Here is a 19905-nt window from a genome sequence, read left to right on the forward strand (position 1 = left end):
AGATGCAGGCGATTTCTATATTTTGCCCCCGACAACATACTATTGCGTAAAGTTGACTTCCGATTACACAAACTACGTCACCAGATGGCACTATAAAATTCATATAATTTTAGTGGCATTAATATTAAAATTAAAATAAGTACGAATTAATATTTTTAATTATTATAATTTTCAATTAATTTCACGAAAAAATAAGAATTTTGTTAAAATGTGATTTAATTATACTGTTTGTTTATGCTGGCAACACTTGCATAACCGACAAGACCATAGATTGGCTTAAAGGTCTCGTAACCAGGCCATAAAATTAAAAAAAAAAAAACAAACAAGACCATAGAGGTACAATCATATATAGATGAAATAGGCGAGGAGCCAGTTGACCGAACAAGATGCACTTATGGAACTTTTAGTATGAGTAGCAGAGAACGCGCTTTTGAAATAACCCGACCAAATTACGTAGGTTATGTTTGGTAGGTTGTCAGGAACGTCAAAACGTGTTTTTAATTTGGTCGCATTACGTATGTTCTGTCCCTCACGGACGCACGCGTATAGCTCATCTAAGTATATAATACTAGGTGTATGGCCAAGACATGCAATTTTTTAGCTGTCACTGTAAGAGCGTAAATTAAAAATATTTTAGTGATGGTTGAGCCATTTTCTTCGTTATGGTTTGGTTATGGTGCTGGAGGAAATTAGATTAAAGCCCGAATGAAAACACATGCCTGCCCTGCCCTGCCATGCCCTGTTGTGAAAACCTCCAGAAAGTGCGTTGAGTTCTGTGTTATTTTGTGCAATATGGACGCTATTTTAGAGTAAATTTATTTCGTGGTAGGTATCTAATAAGTACCTACTTTTGATAAGTTACGCCACTATCGATAAATCTGCTACAATGCCTAGACTATGTGCTTGTATTGTGCATAGTAAATTATTCAAATTTTCTTTTTAACATGTATTTTCTTGTGTGTGAATGCTTTTTCACCACACTCGCTTTCTTTTCTATTGTTTACCTAAAATTGTACTTTCCTAGCGATAATGTGATGTAAAACATGTATGCAATAAACATATTGAATTTAATATTCTGTTTTTTTCTTTATTCCATTATTGATAACATTAACCTTTTCCACATAATGTTAGGTCTACTTGGGCGGTTTACAAGTACATTTTTTGTTTGATTTCTTGTAAACAATGAAAGGTTTTTGTTACAAGAAACCAAACAAAAAATGGACTTGTAAACCGCCCAAGTAGACCTAATATTATGTAGAACGAAAGTACACATATGGATGCATATGTAGTTGTGCACGCACACAAACATACTTAGTTGCGGCGGAGAATCAGAGATGGTGCGTTCAAATGAGTTTCCATAAAATGCTTCAAGAGGGCTCTCTTTACCTATATACTTACTTTACTCTTTGGTTTTTAGTTTGATATTTTGACAACTAACATGTTTGTGACATTGACATATGACGGAAATAACAACTCCAGAAGACGTTCGAAAACCATGTTTGTGGGATGTAGCCTAGACGGAAAATAAAATAGAAACACTGGCTACAAATCAATAACGATGATATTCATATGCAAGTTAAATTCTTTACTTTGCTTTGTACTAACATAATCATCATAGTCATAATCAGCATAGTTTAGATTAACCAAAATCATTCATCACTTCATGCCTTGTGTTCATTCCGGAATTGGTATTCGAACTGTTCACACTACGTTCAAAATTTTCACTTCTTGTTTTATTTCAACCACAATTCTCTGGCTGATATTTTATATTCATGTTTCTAATTATCTTCAAGTTCTCTTCATATTATCAAGCTGTAACGTTATTTCAGTCTCGTTTCTTCTAATAATAAATGTTTGGGCAAATACATTAGTAACTTGTTTGTAACACTAACTTGTAACATAAGATTTTCAAATGATTTCTAAACGCTCAAAGTATAATGTCAATGTCAAAATTTTCTAACCTCAACCTTACTTTATTAAACCTATTGAATATTCGTATTTGTTATAAATACAATTAATTGGACATTAGTGATGTACCGCGTCCTATATGGGCGCTTGCTGGCAGTGCCAGTTACAGCGGACGTGCGCGCTATGCACAGCGCAACACCATTGTTTGCCGCTGCCAAGAAAACAACATCCGCCGCTGGAGGTACCATCGTTACTACAACGCTTACAAGTCCAATATGAGTTTTATAAAAGAATGTTCACTCACATCTCTCGTATGCAGGAAGGAGAACAAAAATTACTTATTCCCATATTGTTACTATTAAATTTGTATTCCTTAACATTCCTCTCCTCTAGACCTTGAGTATCTTGTACCTTAAAATGGCTTTCCACACATGCTTCAAAAATGACCATGCTAGAAAGACCAAAGAGTTTGAAAACAGACAATAATAATATGGTATAAAACTTACAAAACCAAGATTATCTATGTTAGTACTTTAACAACAATCTTTTTTCAGGAGTAATGGGGTTAGGCAAAGGCAAGAAGAAGCTAGGCAAGCTAGGTACCATGGAGAAGCGTGAACTGCCAGTGGAGACGGACCCACAGAAGCTTGTCACTCAAGTGTGTGGTGCCAATATTTATACCACAGGAGAAGACCCTAAGGTATGCCAACTTTTAAACAAAAAATGGAAGCAGTCATAGTCATCATGGGGTTATACTTAAATGCTCATCTTTATTGACCCATATGACCAAGCAATACAGTTGATCAAAGATAAATAAAGCACTAGAAAATGGTGTGAAAGAGAGCATCAAACCAGATGGGTATGTCTCAACTCTCAACCAAGTTTACATACTGGTTTTTGTAATATTATTATTAGCATATAGCTCTTTGGGTTATCTTATAAATCTGTCCAAAACACAATTTGGGATTAAGTGAAGCCTAAAAATATTGCTAAAAAGACATACCTATATGGTATATACACCGTGTTATCATTGAATTCTGTGAACTTTTGGGTATGGTTAAGCATGTTTAAGAAAACTAAATGGCATGGCATTGTTAAGTTTATTTTTATAAAAAGTGTTGATTGTTGATTTTGAACATCGATCACCATTCGACAAAGACAAAGCCATAAATGGCCAATATGATATTCAACAGATTTCAACTCTATTGACAGCTGTTAAAGTTCAAATTTAAACAAATATTTTTTTTACATGCAGTAAGGGGTTATGTTTAGTAGCAAATATATGAACTCATACTAAACACTAATCAATGTGTTAACAGGCCCTAAGGCAAGTGTACACACTCATAAGGGCCTTATAATAAAAAATTGATTATCTCCGAATGGAGTTAATTAGAATACAGTGTCTTAGATACAGTTACTTGATTTAGGCTCAGCAATGCAGCCTTGAAATTAACAGAAGCCTTTACGGTGTATAACTGTATAATGACAGTAGTGCCAAACATGGATATGGCTTGCCCGATAATAAGTTGTCAATATATTTTAATGGTTTTTATAATGATTTCATTGGATGTTATAAAATCTACAGCTAGGCCCTCTGGCGGTCTAGCATGAGTTGCGTTCTCGCGCACGACTCCATACATCTTGCGCGATTTAAAGTATTAGTAACTTTACGGATATATCCATTCGGATATCATACCTACATAGAAAACATTTTCATTACGATCCTTTGATTTGCAGCTGGGCCCAGATAGCGAGTACCCCGACTGGCTCTGGGAGCTGCACACGGGCCCCGCGCCGCCGCTGGAGTCGCTGGATCCCGACACGAAGGCCTACTGGCTCCGCGTGCGCGCCGCAGGCATGCGCCGCAATAACAAGCTACGATCACTGCGCAAGTTTTAGATTTTATAATTGACTTTGTCTCTGAAATGTCTCGTAAATGTTGCTTTTTGCAAATGTGTTTCATAGTTAAATTAAAAGAGATATTAGAAGTGGTTTCCTGAAATGTGTGGTTCAGAAAACTCAGAATAGGTGAAGATGCCTAGTTTTTAAGTAGGAAATGTAAATAAAATGTTAGGATTTAAATGTAGTCTTTTCCTTCCAGACTCTGAAGTTTATGCTAGAAGAAGCATACATTTTACTTACTAACTTTGCCCACAACGCAAACGAGGTGCGTGGAATGACGATGATAACGATTGATAAAAACCATCCAATGTCCCCAGGCCTCAAATTATCGCCATAGGTACCTACCAAATTTCAACCCAATCGGTTCAGCGGTTTAAGTGTGAAGAGGTAACAGACAGAGTTACTTTCGCATATTAATAGGGTAAAATAAACCATTTTTATACATAAAGACTGCATTGCTTCCCAGAGTATCTATGCACACATCTTTTAGTTACACAATGCACACAAACACGGCAAAAGTACCGATATTTTTTACCTTGGCGCCTTTACCACACAATATTTTGAGGACTTAGTTCTGGTTGCTGCTTCAATGGAATGGAATAAAAAGTTGGATTACATCGTAAACATTGTATTTAAACTTTAGTACATTTTCCTCACAATAACATTTTATAAAACGCACAACATGGTAATTTTCCAAATCAACCTCACGTTCACTTTACAACCCGAAGTTTTACAATTGCACTAACAAATCGATTTCCCACGTCTTGCTCTGCACAAAACAATTGACAACAATATAGAATTGTGCATTCGAGAGTAATTAGGGGTAGGTATCTAGAGTACCTACCGAAAAAATTTAAAATTTAAGATGGTGTTTCCGGATTTACTATTTAAAGGTTCCGGATAAAATTTCGTTTTTCATGGGCGTCTTACGGCCATAATCTAATTTTCTAGAACCTTTACTAATATACATTTAATTCCAAAGTATATTCGATTTTTATATTACAGAGAACATGCATGACGACAATGGAATTACAGTCAGCATGAATACTTAGTCGCATTTGTTTTGTTGCATCCGATTTTTAAACAAAAGAAATTTCGTTTGTAGCACCTAATACAACATTAATCCTTAACAACGACTTGATTTCAATTCCATTGTAATAGGTCTTTTTGTCTTCCCGGCAGATAGATATGGTCTTCCTCTTTGCACTTTGTTACCTAAGTACTCATTCCAGGCAAGTACCTAATTCGTGGTAGGTACCGAACATGGAAAGAAGTCCCAGGCTCCCAGCGTGACCATGCCAATTCAGACGATCGACTATTTCTGAAAATAAGTAGACAGTTTACTTGACTCATTCAGCGCTAAACAAGACACATGCCTTTAGTCTTTTAAATAAGTTATAGGCAAGATTTATGAAATATAGGTATCATCTTGGGTTGTCCCATTCGTTTTTCGTCAAGTTCTTAAATTAGTCCTATTCTGCTTTCGTCACCCATTCTACATTCGTCACAATCGTCAGTGGTTTTCGATGTAGAATGAGTGACGAAAGCAGAATAGGACTAATTTAAGAACTTTACGAAAAACGAATGGGACGACCCAAGATGATACATCTTAGTTTGATTTTAATCTTAGTGCGACGCACTTGCGCTCATGAACGAACGTCTTAATTGAAATCCGATATGTAATATGGATATTTAACAAAAACTGATGAGCCTTCCAGTCCTATGAAAAAATACTGTCACCTTTGGCGCGTCTTACTTTTTCGTTACAGTTGACTCCCTACGACGACTAACTTTTCACAGGCAGTCCATGGTGTCTTCTTTGACTATCATTGGCGCCGAATATAGGCCGTGGTGTATGCCGAACGAGTATGAGTACGGATTCTGCAACGTAGGTGTTTATTATTTTTATAGAATTAGCGACAGATAAAAGTAGAACCTGCCAAGCTGCCAAATCAATAACAGCCTCACAGGGCGACACGATACGGACCCATCCCATAGGTAGGCTCCATCCTATTCTGTGTCTATTTCTTCAAAATAAGAGGTAGGTTTGCAAGTAGTGTGTGTGTACCTTCTTAGTGTTGTAGAGGTTGGGTGGATAAGCCGCAGGTCCGGGGGTCTTACTGCGGTTCTGGAAGCCCAAACGCGCACCCAGCGAGTAAATCGGTTGCCTGTAACACAAACACAACATTTCTCCTAAAACATTCATTTTCGCTAGGTATATATGCGTCGGAATATACACATAAACGAACGTCAACTATCATTAGCCTTTGTTCCATCCATAATGATTGCGACATCTTATAAGTTAAGGTCCTTTCTAAATTCTAAGAAGTTCAACTAGTGTGAGGGCTTCTCCAACAGTTGTTAGCTGCTCCGGCTCTACAGGTGCGATTGCAAATATATTATTTATAGATAGAGATTTTTATTTTGCATCCAATGTAGATATGTATTTATATTACATACGAGTAGACTACATAGTAACATACTTATAGGCACATGGACCCTGGTAGGGTACCGAAAAAATATTTTTAAGTAATACCTGCTAAATAACAGATCAAATTTTGGTAAAGCTTTGGTTTCCTCCGAAAGCGGTGCCGTCATATAGCGGCCGTCTCCATACAAATACTACGACATCCATATTTAGCCGTATTATTTAGTATGGAGACGGCCGCTATATAACGGCACCGCTATCCTAGGAAAACCGATCTTAAGAACCAAGAAGAAGAAGAGTTCTTTCTTTTACTACCTACCTATAGCACCTAGTAATAGGTATCTAAAGTTAGGTACGCCTTCGGCTTTTGATATTTTTATAGTGTATTATCATTATCACACCAGTGACTAACCTATTCTTGTAAACGTCGGTGTTTTGCTGGAAGTAAACGGCGGGCCCCGGCGACTTGGCCTTGAGGTTGAAACCGGAGCGTGGCGCCATGGTCCAGGCGGGCGTGCCCGGACCCATGCGCAGCGCGTAAGCGTTGGGCGCGGGCACCATTCGCTTCAGCGCGAAGCCGAGTCGCGCGCCCATCGAGTACTGCGGGGCTCTGGCTGTCACTGGCGGGCAGCGCTCCGGCGCGTGAGCGCCCGGGCCTGGCGTGCGGAGCGTCGACCGTGTTGGAAATCTGCAAAACACATATCAGTGGCCAGGCGGGCACTATTCCAGTCGTGAAGAAAAGAGTCGAGAAGAAATAATTGTGAATTAAATTTCACGTTTTCTCCATAGTAAATGTATGGAAAGTTTTTATTAATTTGTGGCTTTTTAGTACATTATCGAAAGTTGACCCCTGGGAAACTATTGATACTGGATAGGAATGGAATCGATTTTCATACAAAAATAGCATGTGAAAAATAAAAGTTTTCATTTTCATACAAATTGTACGGGAAAAGTTTTCCTCGATTTGTGGCTTTTCTAGCCGGAAATTTTTTTTTGTTTCCATACAAGCTTTTGATCCTCAATAGTAATGGGATCGATTGGCATCAAAAAAAAAGTTTGTCAAAAATGACCTTTTTCTCGCACCCTGTATGTTTTTTTTTTTTCAAAATCTGTAAAAGCCAATCTTCATTAATTTGAAATCGAGGGAAGGTCTTCTAAGACCGTTTTCTCGTAGCAGCACGGGATCTGGTAGCTGCCCTCACTGACCCAAAAAGAAAATCCACCCTGTATAGTGCTTTTCTCAAAAATGGTGCAAGAAACAGAAATATTTTACAGAATCAAGGTTCTAATTTTCACAGATAAAAAGTAAAACCATTAAAAAGATTTGCTTTGCTGCCTTTTACCTAAAAATAATAGAAGTGTGTTGTATTGTATGCAACATTGCAATCCCGAAATCGAGACTGCAATGTTTTTAACTTTTTAATTTTTGACTGACCATAAACTACGCACTTCGCGACCTATTTTTTAACCGGTAACGTCGACTTTGCCGTCCATTTTTGAGAAAACGATAATAACCTGGCCCCGAAGCTCCAGTTAGGCGACGTGACGGCGCCGTCGCGCGTCACCCGGTCGATGCGGTAGCTCGGGCCGGGCCCGATGGTTTTGAAGCGGCTGTCCGCGCGCGTGCCGAACGAGTACATGGGCGCGCGGTCGCGCGACGGGTCGTGCGCCGGGTACCCGACCGTCGTTGGCAGCATGTAGGCGCCGGGCCCCGGCCCTGAGGCATTCCAGTAACATTAACATTAATCTATTTATTTACAACGAATCACGACACATCATCGTTACGCCTCTACGGGCATAGAGAAATATAAGTAAAGAAAGAGTGGTATAACTATCCATACATCAGTTTTCTTACCAAAACGCGAGTTATTTCGTAGTCGGCATCTAGCGTCAAGTAGCGGACATTATCAGTACTGCTAGTTGACAATAGATGTCGCGGCGAACGAAAACTCTAATGCTCAACAATTTTTAGCTAATATTATAACCGGATTAACCGGAACTCCTCAACTCCTTTTGCTTATAATATTAGTTGTAAATTGTTTTAGTAGTACATAGGTAAATTTTTCGTCAGTAGCGAAACTTGTGACATCTGGCCCCTATTTCACCACGGTGACAGGTGCGATAATTGTCGACATCACTGTTACTGACGTCACAGGCCTCCATAGGCTACGGTAACCGCTTATTACCATCGGACGGGCGGTGTGCTTGTTTTCAACGCCCCTAACGGGAGTGCTACGCCGTAGAAAACGTAGCGCCGTAGCATGGTAAATGGTAGTCGTAAGCTATGTAAATGTAAGTACAATCACCACCAGATATATGGGAACACCCAAAGTGCTCACAAATATCTGACACGCCTCTATTGTCAAGGTGTTGTCCTACTGCATGCTCAGATATTTTTGAATGCCTTGGCCGCTTAGATGTATCTGCCCTAGTAGCACGGTCGCATTTTTATCATTTATCACCATGCCTGTCACGTTCTAACAAGTATGTAAGTGCGAAAGTGACGGGCTTAGTGATAGTGGATAAAAATGGAACCGTGCTGAGCCCGCTGATGACGACTACACCGGCTACCAACTTAGCGGAAGAACTATTTACGAAATTCAACGAACGATACTCACCTAACGGTCTTTTAGCCATTTTGATGATTAAAACCCACAACTATTTGAACACTGAACTAAAATTTTGTAACATAAATAATCTTTCTGATATTTTCCACTACAATTTTGATAAGGTTGACATATTTCGGAAGGCCACGAAACAAGTGAGCCGCGCGTCAGCCGATGACGACTATTTTGACAATACCCTGTATGCAGGTTATGTTTTATGTTGTACAGTCGAGTGTATAAGTGCGTGGCGTACTTTGTGTAAAATTATCACTGTTCACGTGTTCAGTAATATATAGAGTCTGTGCGGAAACCAAGTATGGGGCCCAATACATTCCACGACTCTTCTCTTTCCGAACAGACTCTAACAAAAGGGTGTCATTCTGAATCCCTAACAACGTTTGTCCTAAAGTCACTTTCCCTAACTTGTTTGTCCTAATGGGCACATGCCCTAACGGTCAATTGACATAACGATTATTTTCCATAATGTAAGGTTCTGAAAAATGGTTAGGTTTTAGAACTTGCTGCCACGAAAGTGGGTTAGGTTAGGGTTAGAACTGCGACCCTCGATAAAAAGAAAATATGCTTAATAACATTAGGATAAGTAATCAATAATTAGGGAAACCAAAATTAGGGTTTTTAGTGTTAGGACAACTGATCATTATGACAAACAATATTAGGGAATGCAAAGATAGGAAAAAAGACTAGGTAGGGATTCAGATATAGATCCCTAACAAAATATGTTAGTTAAAGGTGGTCACTGCGATTCCGTACCTACCGTCACCGTTTTTTAAGCAGCGGTGTCGCCGGTGTCACAGTGTAGTCGCACCTTTAGGGTTGTGTTCCATTATTATGCGGGAACGGGAACGAGTTTTGGCAACGCAGCTGAGAGCCCGACTTTTATTCATATCGCTTACTAAGTGGATCGCGATCGCCGCATATTAGGTATACTCCAATGTAAGAAGAGAGCTTGGTATTTATTAAAATTATGAGTAGAGGTCACTATTATAATACCTACTGGATCTTATTATTATATCTAGGTCATCATCTTCCTCGCGTTATCCCGGCATTTTGCCACGGCTCATGGGAGCCTGGGGTCCGCTTGGCAACTAATCCCAGGAATTGGCGTAGGCACTAGTTTTTACGAAAGCGACTGCCATCTGACCTTCCAACCCAGAGGATAAACTAGGCCTTGTTGGGATTAGTCCGGTTTCCTCACGATGTTTTCCTTCACCGAAAAGCGATTGGTGAATATCAAATGATATTTCGTACATAAGTTCCGAAAAACTCATTGGTACGAGCCGGGGTTCGAACCCGCGACCTCTGGATTGAAAGTCGCACGCTCTTACCGCTAGGCCACCAGCCGCTTAGCTAACTACCTACTGATATATTCTCATTTATAGGATGTCTTTAGGCCTACATTGACAGACGTCAATCCACATACGTTTCTCGTGACATGAGATGATACCTGATATTAAATTTGATAACAATCTTCACATTTCTTTAGCAAAGAATTTTAAATATCTAGCCGACAAATTGTTCCGTTTAAAGAATGGGAGCGGTTAGGTGGATGTGCAGCAAGCGTTTGATCTCGTTACGCAGCGGGCGGGCACACGCGCCGCCGAACACTGATTGGACACTGATTGCTTCTGTTATCGCGCTTCTGCAGCCTCCAACCCTCTACAAAACATGTTAAACCCCGACAAGAATATCGCCTATCCTTTACAAACGTTTTAAGCACGATAAAGACAGTATGATTTGGTATACTGTGGTCCTTGTAGCCGGATTAGTTGCTGTCGTGGATGGATCGTGGTTGCGGCATTGAGTGGGAGGCTACGGACGCGGCATGAGCGCTGAGAAGCGAGGTCTCGTTGCCTTCGTGCTCGTCTACCTGACATTCTTCTTAGATAATGTTCTGCTGACCGTGTTAGGTGAGTACTACTTATATTCCTGTATTAGTGTAAGTAGGTGGTAATTAGTGTTATTTATGGAGAGTGTAAATAGCCCATAGGGCCTGTGATACGTTTGCAGCTACTTCCCTTTTTTTAGCAGCCTATATGATGTGTCCCACTGCTGCACAAAGGCCTGTACTATCTTCCACCACTCGTCTTTTTGGTCTGCCTCTGGTCCGGCTAACCTGTTTTATTTTATTTTATTGTAATATTATTTAAAAGAACCCAAATCAATAAAAAAGTAAAAAATGGTTCAATAATATTGATATAACCTTATCTGAAAACCCATTGTCAAAAATATTTTGTGTAGGTATAGGTACCTACAGAATGACATTAATTTCTGCCACAATGTACCTATTTTAAGTCAAAAGTTACACTATCAATGAAAACCGCTACACCACACCGTAACCTTAACGTAACTTAGACCACGTCACAGAATAAATAATAGTACTAGGTACAAAAGACTCACTCCCTAACAAAACACGTCTGTTACGATCAGCACAGATATGGCCGCTAGGTGGCGACAGCGCCACGCGCGGCTTATGTAGCCACCAAAATTGGTGTGGAACGGATGTACTTTTAGCTACCTGTAGCAAAGTGACGAAATCGCGGAGTGAGCCACGCCTGACCACGTCATCTATTGTTGTACAGTGCCCATCATCCCGGACTGGGTGCATGGCGGCGAGCTGGCGCGCTGGACGGCGCAGGACGCGCCGCCGCCGCTCGCCGCGCTGCTCAACCACACCGTGCGCCATGCCATTGCACACGACAACGACACTCACGCTCATACCTTAGGCAAGCTATCATCATCAGGGCTGACATCAGAAAGATTACTGAATGATGTCGTTAGTTATCGCGCGTCTAGCTCGCGCCAAAGCGTGCAAATGATAACAAAATATAATAGGAATTTATAGATATCAAAATGTACGTTCGAAACTTCGAATTGACATCTAGCACTGAATGAGTTAAACACAATAGGCTCATTCTACAGCGGGAAATAATGCTACGAGAGACTACGATGCTACGTCGTAGCCCGTAGCGCTTGCAGCGTTTGTCCCCTAGCGGTCTTTCTAGCCAAACAATGGTTCACATTCACACTAAAGTAGTCTAGTAGGCTTAGCACAGGAGCGCCGTGACAGTATCTCGCCCGTCACACACACTAACCCGTCCCTCTCTAATTAATAGGTACTGTTAGAAAAACACGGATTATATAGTCTATCTCGCCCGCGGCTGGACGGTGCTACAGGATGCTACTGTCGCGGCGCTCCTGTAGCATCCTGTAGTAAGTCTACAGAACTCGAGACATTTACAATCAACATCGAGGTAAAACTCCGACTACGGCCAAGCCAGAAGAATATGATTTTAGCACTCTATGGACGTGAGTCACGTGAGTGGAAAACGTTTAAGTACCACCTATTTTGTGTTTTTCGTAGCGTCAAAACTAACCCTGTTGCCTTACGACCCAATTCGAACAATGTTTGTAAGATGTCACAGCGATACGATACTAGGGCTTCCAAATACCGGGCCTCGCGGAATACCGGTATTAATACCGAAACTCTCTTCATCAATACCGGGATCCCGGGATCCCGGTATTTATTATGACATCGAGGTTTTATTAAAAATTGGGAATTTAAAAGGCTAAATATTACACCACATAAGTTTTAATAGCCTAAAGGACAATATACAATCAAATATTGTGGCTATCTGCAATGATTAGGAACATTTTGCATTTTGCTGATTGTAAAGGCGGCTAGTCACAGTCACCAGACACTTAAGTGATAAGTGCCTGCTACGGATTTCCAGTTCCACTTTATAAATGTTATAATTATAAGTTATAACTCATTTAATGTACCTTATAATAATAACACCTTACATCACTTACATATTTATTTTAGTCAGTACAATTGGTGGCAATGAAATATACAGAATAATACAATGCCGTTGCTTGTGAACTTTATAAAACACATGTTTTGATAAATCAGAAAAACGTTGAAACGACTTATTTTATGAACTTTGTTGCTTTATTTAAGTAGAATATATGGAAAAATGCTGATCTGCTTATTTGTGTAGGTACATAGTGGTCGGTAGTAAATATTTTTGTTAGGCTTGAAATGTTTCATATCTCCAATTTTAGCAAATATGGTTAAAATACATAGTCAGGTTTTATACAGAAAGAAGCTACTTCATACAGTGAATTTAAAACTGTTACTACAGTTCGTTGCCCTATTCGTACTTATGTTCATATCCATATCACTACCATGATTTCCAGAAATATTAATCGTGAGATATTTATCTCACGCTGATCTACTCAGATAGGTAGTACAAATTATGAAATGAAAGTGAGATAACTACTAGTTTGATGCTACTGACGTGTATTGGGCTTGTTAATGCAGCCGAATTTGATCATTTTAATGGATATAGAGAGATTCTGTACATTTCGCATGTTTTTAATAATACCGGGATCCCGGTATTGCATTTAAAAATACCGGTATTGAAAAATGACCAAAAAAACACGGGATCCCGGTATTTCGGGATCCCGGGATCCCGGTATTGGAAGCCCTATACGATACCGATCTGTCTGAAAGTGACGTTTTTGGTTGAAGAAATATATCGTAGATCGGTATAAGTATCGTAAAACTCAACTTCCCAAAAAGAGAGGAGAAATCCGCTTACTTTTCGAACTTAGGTACTTAGATAAAATAAAATGCTTAAATTGAATTAACTTGTCATTTTTATTTTTTATTTTATTATAATTTTGCATAGGTTGGTTGATTAGGCGCCGAATTTGTGTAAAACTATTAATCCGTTCACTTCTTTATCGACTTGTAATTGTAACGTGACGTAGTTGAGAGCGTCCGACGTGGAGGAAGCACAGCAGTGGTGGGTGTGGTGCTGGGAGCGAAGGCTGCCGCACAGCTGGCGGCGGCACCGTGGGCTGCCCGCGCGGCGTGCGGGGGAGCGGCGCGCGCGCTCGCGGCGGGCACGGCGCTGCTGGCGGGCGCGGCTGGAGTGTTCGCGGCGTGCGGCGCGGGAGGCGGCGCGTGGTGAGTATGGTACCTACAATCGACATTCGACATCAAAGATATGTTTACACTATGGCACCTTACTCCTTTGTAATCAGGCGAAAAATGTAAACATATCTTTTGACACTGATACGAGTAGTATGTACGTGATGCTGAGAGCGAAGGCTGCCGCGCAGCTGCAGTAGGTATCTTAATTCGTTCTGCAATATATCTTATTTAAATGTGTATACAAAAAAAGTCTATATTTTTGGTTTTGCGAAATATATAATAGAGATCGCTAATTGTTCCTTACAGTAAAAAAACCGGCCAAGTGCGAGTCGTACTCGCGCACGGAGGGTTCCGCACCATCAACAAAAAACAAGCAAAAAAAACGGTCACCCATCCAAGTACTGACCCCGCCCGACGTTACTTAACTTCGGTCAAAAATCACGTTTGTTGTATGGGAGCCCCACTTAAATCTTTATTTTATTCTGTTTTTAGTATTTGTTGTTATAGCGGCAACAGAAATACATCATCTGTGAAAATTTCAACTGTCTAGCTATCACGGTTCGTGAGATACAGCCTGGTGACAGACGGACGGACGGACGGACGGACGGACGGACGGTCGGACGGACAGCGGAGTCTTAGTAATAGGGTCCCGTTTTTACCCTTTGGGTATGGAACCCTAAAAAGAACATAAACTATTTGATATTAGGTGTGCGGGTGCGGGGCGCGTGCTGCACGGCGCGGGATCGGCGCTGGCGGGCGTAGCGGGGCTGGCACTGGCTGCCTCCTGTGCACCGCAGCGGCTACCGGCACTACTAGGTGCTGTGGCACTAGGTTTGTTGAATACCATTACAATAGCGTCTCTCGAGCGTCAGCCAGTAGCGTAGCGTAGTGGGGGCGGGGGGGGCGCCCGCCCCGAGCGGCACTTTTAGGGGGCGGAAAAATTTCAGAATAAATACCAATAATATCGTATAAATATTTGAACTATTTCAGTCACACTTATTATATTGAAATATAGGTAAACCAGAACTTTGGGAGTATTGTCAAGAGGGCGCTCGTTTTGAATTTTATATAGCAACAATTTGTATAGTGGGGACAATGGGAATTGGCAGATGATTTTTGTTTTATTCCGACAACTTTAATAAGTGCGAAGTTTGATGTTTGGATATTTCTTCGGTTTTTACGCTTAAATGGCTGACTCGATTTAGATAAACGCCGCCCTTGGCTAGCAATCCGTGATACCGATGCATGCGATACACCTAATACACAAATCAAATTATTACAAGACATCAACCAAATCGTGACGACCTGACTATAGTGACATTTGTCCATAAGTTTGAAACTTACCCGTCAATTCAGATGCTAATTTCGTTATGTTTTCTAATGGAAGAAATTTCTCTCCCGCACGTTTTTTTTTTTCAATAAATAACTATATACACTATTTACAACTTTTTTCTCTGTAAAATCTAAAACTTTCGGCATGATTATTGCAGTCTAATAATAATTCACACGAAACTAGACAAAGCAATGTTTACATTGTCAATATTGACAACTATCATAGAGGGTAGATGTTGTCTATTATTAAAATTGTTGCCATTGCTAGAAATTAGTACCAACAAATTTCCGTAACATGGCGCACCCTCAATAGATCCTGGTTCACCTATACGTAAGCTAGGGGGCGGCAAAATTTTCATCCGCCCCGAGCGGCCGAGACCCACGCTACGCCACTGGCGTCAGCGTCGAATTACCTCTACGCGTAGACAGTGCTTAGCTGCTGCTCGACGCAACGTTAGCACAGCGGTACCGACAGCATAGACGCTGAGGCTTTGAGAAACGATAGTATAGGGAGTCTATTATCTTTGTGTAGGGTGCTAATAAATGGTGTGTCTGAGTCCGCTCCCTAGCTGTTCACAATGTTCAAATTGTTATTGATACAAACTATAACATGACGATGACCGGGAGGCCGATTCCGATTAATCATTTGTTAAGTTTTTGATCTTTGTTGGATACAACCTTGCCAATAGCTAACGCTCGCTGATGAAATAGGTCCCCTTGCGCGCGTGTCATAAGTAGTGTCATTAGATGCGCGTGAGATACACTGCAATCAAGGTCGGATCATAACAAGATCAAAACTGTAAAAAGTTGTAAAATTAGAATAGGCCTCCAGATATGAAATGAAATGAAAAAAACTTTATTTTCAGGCAACTATTAGCCCATAAATAAATACCTTAAAACTAGCATACATATTATTATAAAATATATCTTTAAACCAAACACACACAATTATGGCTGCGATGCAGTTCGTTACCCCGCAGTGTCAGGGAGCCGGCCGCGGAACCGCCGGAACTTGACACTCTTCGGCCAAAACTCCTCCTTGGTGAAGGTCGCTAGGATATATATTAAATGTATTATAGACACCATTCCAGCATTACCTATATATGTTTCCTGTCGCAGGTGTTTTGGTTGGCTACCCGACAGGCGGGCTACTCGACGCCGCTTGGAGTTTCCTCTTGCTGGCTGCTTTGCTTCTGGCTAACTTAGGTAACCTGTTTTTTATGATAGTCGAATAGGTAGTCGTTATTAGCTCGAAACATGTAGGGGCCTCTAACTTTTACTTTTACTACTAAGTAGCTAATTAAGGCCGTGGTTATACCTATACCTAATGCAAAATTCTTTTTTACAGCTCTACAATGTGTATATTTACGAAAAGAGGAATTTAATCGGGTAAGTGAGCATATTGACCACTGATCGATGACCAGGAGGGTAAACTTACACTGTAATTGACAATAACAGGTACCAGTGATCAACTGATTGACACTTATTATTGCAGAAATGTCACTACCACTCACTGTCACTGTCACTGCCTTAAAATAAGGTTGTTTTGTTTTACCACGAGACAAAGATTTTTATGTGCATTGTTGTAATTTTATCATGTATTTATTTTCCATTTCGTCCTGCCCAAAAAGCTCGATGAAATGTTTAGGTATCTATAGGCCATAGACTATGCTATAGGGTTAGGGCTTCCTGTTATGGGACAAGCCAACGCCTTCGTTTAAATAACCTGATGTTGACCATCAGGTGACCGGCGATGGCGGCGCGTGGTCCAGCGCACGAGGCGCGGGCTACGCGGCGCCGGCGACGGCGTGCGCAGGCTGCGTGCTGCTCACCACCTGCGTGATGGCCGCCCTCGAGCCAACCCTGCCACCCTGGATCCGCGCGCGCTTCCACCCGCAGGTGCGTGTGCTACATGTCGAATTAGTGGGAGGTCTACGTGCTGCTCGCCACGTGTGTCATTGCCGCCCTCGGGCCCATACTGCCGCCATAGACCCGCACTTCAACCCGCTGGTCAATAGGGATGTTTCCTGTACTTAAAATAAATTATTTCAAACCGTGCACGAAATAAAGCACCAGAGAATTATTAGAAAAACATAGATAGCAGCTATTTTTAAACACAATTTGTATTTAATAAATCGGATTAAAATATAAAAAGTAGGTGAGTTTACCGTGACGTCACTATATTTGTTTTCATATAAATTCCATACTAAAAAATCGTTTTGACAGTTCTAAAAAAGAAGCTGATTTGACTAGTAGGAATGTAGCCTATTGTACTTACGGAGCCGTGGGCACAGCTGCTATCAGTAGCGTCCATAGAACTCCATTAATTCCCACAAGGCTGCCTATTTTTATACCAATGGTATAAAACGCAATTCATACGTGAATCCTTAGGCCTCGGACTGCTCGGTCTACCGGCTCACCCAGCTTGAGTGACTTGATCAAAATGTATAGATATGGATGAAACTGTTCAGGACGACGGCGTCCTGGCGACAGCCGGCGGCGATGTTCGCACCATCATTGGTCGCGTGCGTCCGGTCCATGGCAATATTCATTTCATTCAGCATTTTACGTGCAGCGATGGCAGACGGGCATCGTGTTCGTGCCGGACAGCGCGGGCTACTTGCTGGCGACCTCATGCGCAGGGCTAGCAGCGCGCGCGCTTGGCGCCGAGCGCGTGGCTCTGGCGGGCCAAGCCGCCGTCGGCGTCGCAGCGCTAGCGCTCCCACACGCGCCCACGGTATATGGCTAAATTTAAGGCTGCATTTCCAACAGGTGTATTGTCCACTAGAGCTGTGCTGAGCGAGGATTGGTGAATGAAGTGATTGTTAACAAACACATCCTCGCACATCTCTAGCATATATATTGATATTATTGATTAATAATTTTTGCCAAGGTCGAGTTCTGATGATGAGTTTCACGAAGAATTGAGGGAACGCCTAAATATTTTTATCTAAAAACCAAGCATTTTAATAAACAATGCTACTTGTTTGGTGAAACGGAACTGCTGATGAAGACCAGAGTGGAACTCTTCCGTGATATCTATTTTACGTATGGGGGCTAATTGTTACATTTTGAAATGCACTATGGTCGTAAATAATTTGAAGGGCATTTCAAACTGGTTTGTGAAGTCTCCCGTTACATGTGTGGTGTCAGGTGTGGTGGCTAGCGCTGCCGCACGCGGCGCTGGGCGGCGGACTGGGCGCGGCCGACGCTGCTCTGGTGCCGGCGCTACTGGCGCGCGCTCCGCGGCAGGTACCGCATCTCGCCGCGCTGCTGCAGGCTGCGTCCAGCGCTGCTTATGCTCTAGGTACCAGTTTATTGCTTAAGTTAGCTTAAAAGAAAGATTTCTTAAACAGACAAACAATCAAATTAACATAATTATAAGAAAAACATAATAAAAATAAAGTGTCGCGCCGTATTTTTGTTACTTTCTAATTTCCGCGCGTAAAGCCAACGCGCCCTCTTAAACGAGGACTGCCAATTCGCAACGTTTTTAATCTTATTAGAATCTTGTGGTAACGGTACCCTGGTGTACAGGCCCTGCACTAGGCGGGCTGCTGGCGTGGCGCTGTGGGTTCGCCACGGCGCTGCGCGTGCTCGGCGCCGCCAACCTGCTCTACGGCATGTTCCTCTACACCCGGCTCAAGAAAAACCCGCTATCGCCACAGGTTAGTCAGCTACTAGAATTGGAACGACCTTAAGTACTCTGCACAGACTTTACAGTGCCAGACGAGTGAGGAAGTGTCAAAGATTAAATTGGAGATCGACACCAATTTATTTTCTCCAGACGGGATGATCAAATCGGTCGATTTGATCATCCCGTCTGGACTCCGCTTTAACTTCTGCTGCTGACTGTACTCATCTTATGTTGTGTTGTGGTCAACAGTGGGGCGCCAGCACGCCTGACGACGACTCCGAGGCGTGCGAGTCTGGAGTGGAGAGCACGCCGCTTCGTCCGCGGCAGTATACGCAGCTGCACTAGAAGCACTAATACTACGTCTACTAGGTACCACTGGAGACATTTACAACACTTTTTTACTAGGTACTATGGTGGAATTAGTGGCTCAACCTGAGAAATATCAATAGGTACCTAACTCTTCATACTAGGTACAATCATTGTGTCTTTACATATATAATGCTATACATACATATATCTGATGGCAGAATTGAACACATTTTAATTACGTATTCTTATTCTAGAAATTATCATTAAGCTTGTTATACCTACTAAGTATCCTATTGTCCAACTACCTAAATAAATCATACTGATAAAAACTGTTTATTTCCTTTGAATACCTACACAAGCATAGCACGCCTGATGAAGTGTCACATGCGCATTGTCGATCCGTGGATCAACGTAGGTAGTGATTATATTCTCTTTGCGTGGATCCACTGAAATTGACAGCAGAATGCTATTGCGTATTTAAGCCATGGAGGACATTAGATTTTAAAAAAAATCGGTAGGCCCGTAACGTAAGCCCTCAGGAACAAATCGCAAAACCTGATCTTCCCGTTCTTCATCTTCACAAATTTTAATGCTTAATTCAGAATTCTAAATCATGTATCCTAAAGTCTATTTTTTTATTCCGTAGACTAAAATAACATTTCATAGTATGAACATCATGTGTCATTTCATACTATGAAATGTCATTTTAGTCTACCGAATAAAAAAATAGACTTTAACTAAAGATATAAGTAACCGGGTTTAAGAAGTAAGAATACTAAAAAGAGCTTAGTAATAATATTCTAAACTCTACATCACCAGGGGC

At 41.3% G+C, this 19905-nt stretch overlaps 3 protein-coding genes across 3 annotated transcripts; 2 read left to right on the forward strand and 1 right to left on the reverse strand.

Annotated features, from left to right (window-relative positions):
• The first annotated feature begins 1962 nt into the window (after positions 1-1962).
• Positions 1963-3836, forward strand: LOC134662168 (large ribosomal subunit protein mL54). The gene is made up of 3 exons (XM_063518436.1): positions 1963-2149; positions 2463-2608; positions 3646-3836. The coding sequence occupies exons 1-3, from the start codon at positions 2032-2034 to the stop codon at positions 3805-3807; spliced, it is 426 nt and encodes a 141-aa protein (XP_063374506.1). The 5' UTR covers positions 1963-2031; the 3' UTR covers positions 3808-3836.
• Positions 3837-5090: 1254 nt separating this feature from the next.
• On the reverse strand, positions 5091-9013 carry LOC134662169 (ciliary microtubule associated protein 1B-like). Its single transcript, XM_063518437.1, has 6 exons — positions 8857-9013; positions 7754-7955; positions 6651-6926; positions 5879-5978; positions 5567-5691; positions 5091-5131 (listed from the first exon to the last, which is right to left on the reverse strand). The coding sequence occupies exons 1-5, from the start codon at positions 8873-8875 to the stop codon at positions 5605-5607; spliced, it is 684 nt and encodes a 227-aa protein (XP_063374507.1). The 5' UTR covers positions 8876-9013; the 3' UTR covers positions 5091-5131; positions 5567-5604.
• A 1312-nt stretch (positions 9014-10325) lies between these two features.
• On the forward strand, positions 10326-19126 carry LOC134656433 (synaptic vesicular amine transporter-like). Its single transcript, XM_063511968.1, has 11 exons — positions 10326-10772; positions 11445-11638; positions 13629-13837; positions 14511-14635; positions 16256-16342; positions 16485-16525; positions 16880-17035; positions 17712-17873; positions 18290-18443; positions 18674-18804; positions 19023-19126. Exons 1-11 carry the CDS (start codon positions 10688-10690, stop codon positions 19116-19118), a joined length of 1440 nt encoding a protein of 479 aa, XP_063368038.1. The 5' UTR covers positions 10326-10687; the 3' UTR covers positions 19119-19126.
• The last annotated feature ends 779 nt before the right edge of the window (positions 19127-19905 follow it).

The sequence above is a fragment of the Cydia amplana genome, chromosome 2 (genome assembly GCF_948474715.1).
Source record: "Cydia amplana chromosome 2, ilCydAmpl1.1, whole genome shotgun sequence".
NCBI lineage: Eukaryota > Metazoa > Arthropoda > Insecta > Lepidoptera > Tortricidae > Cydia > Cydia amplana.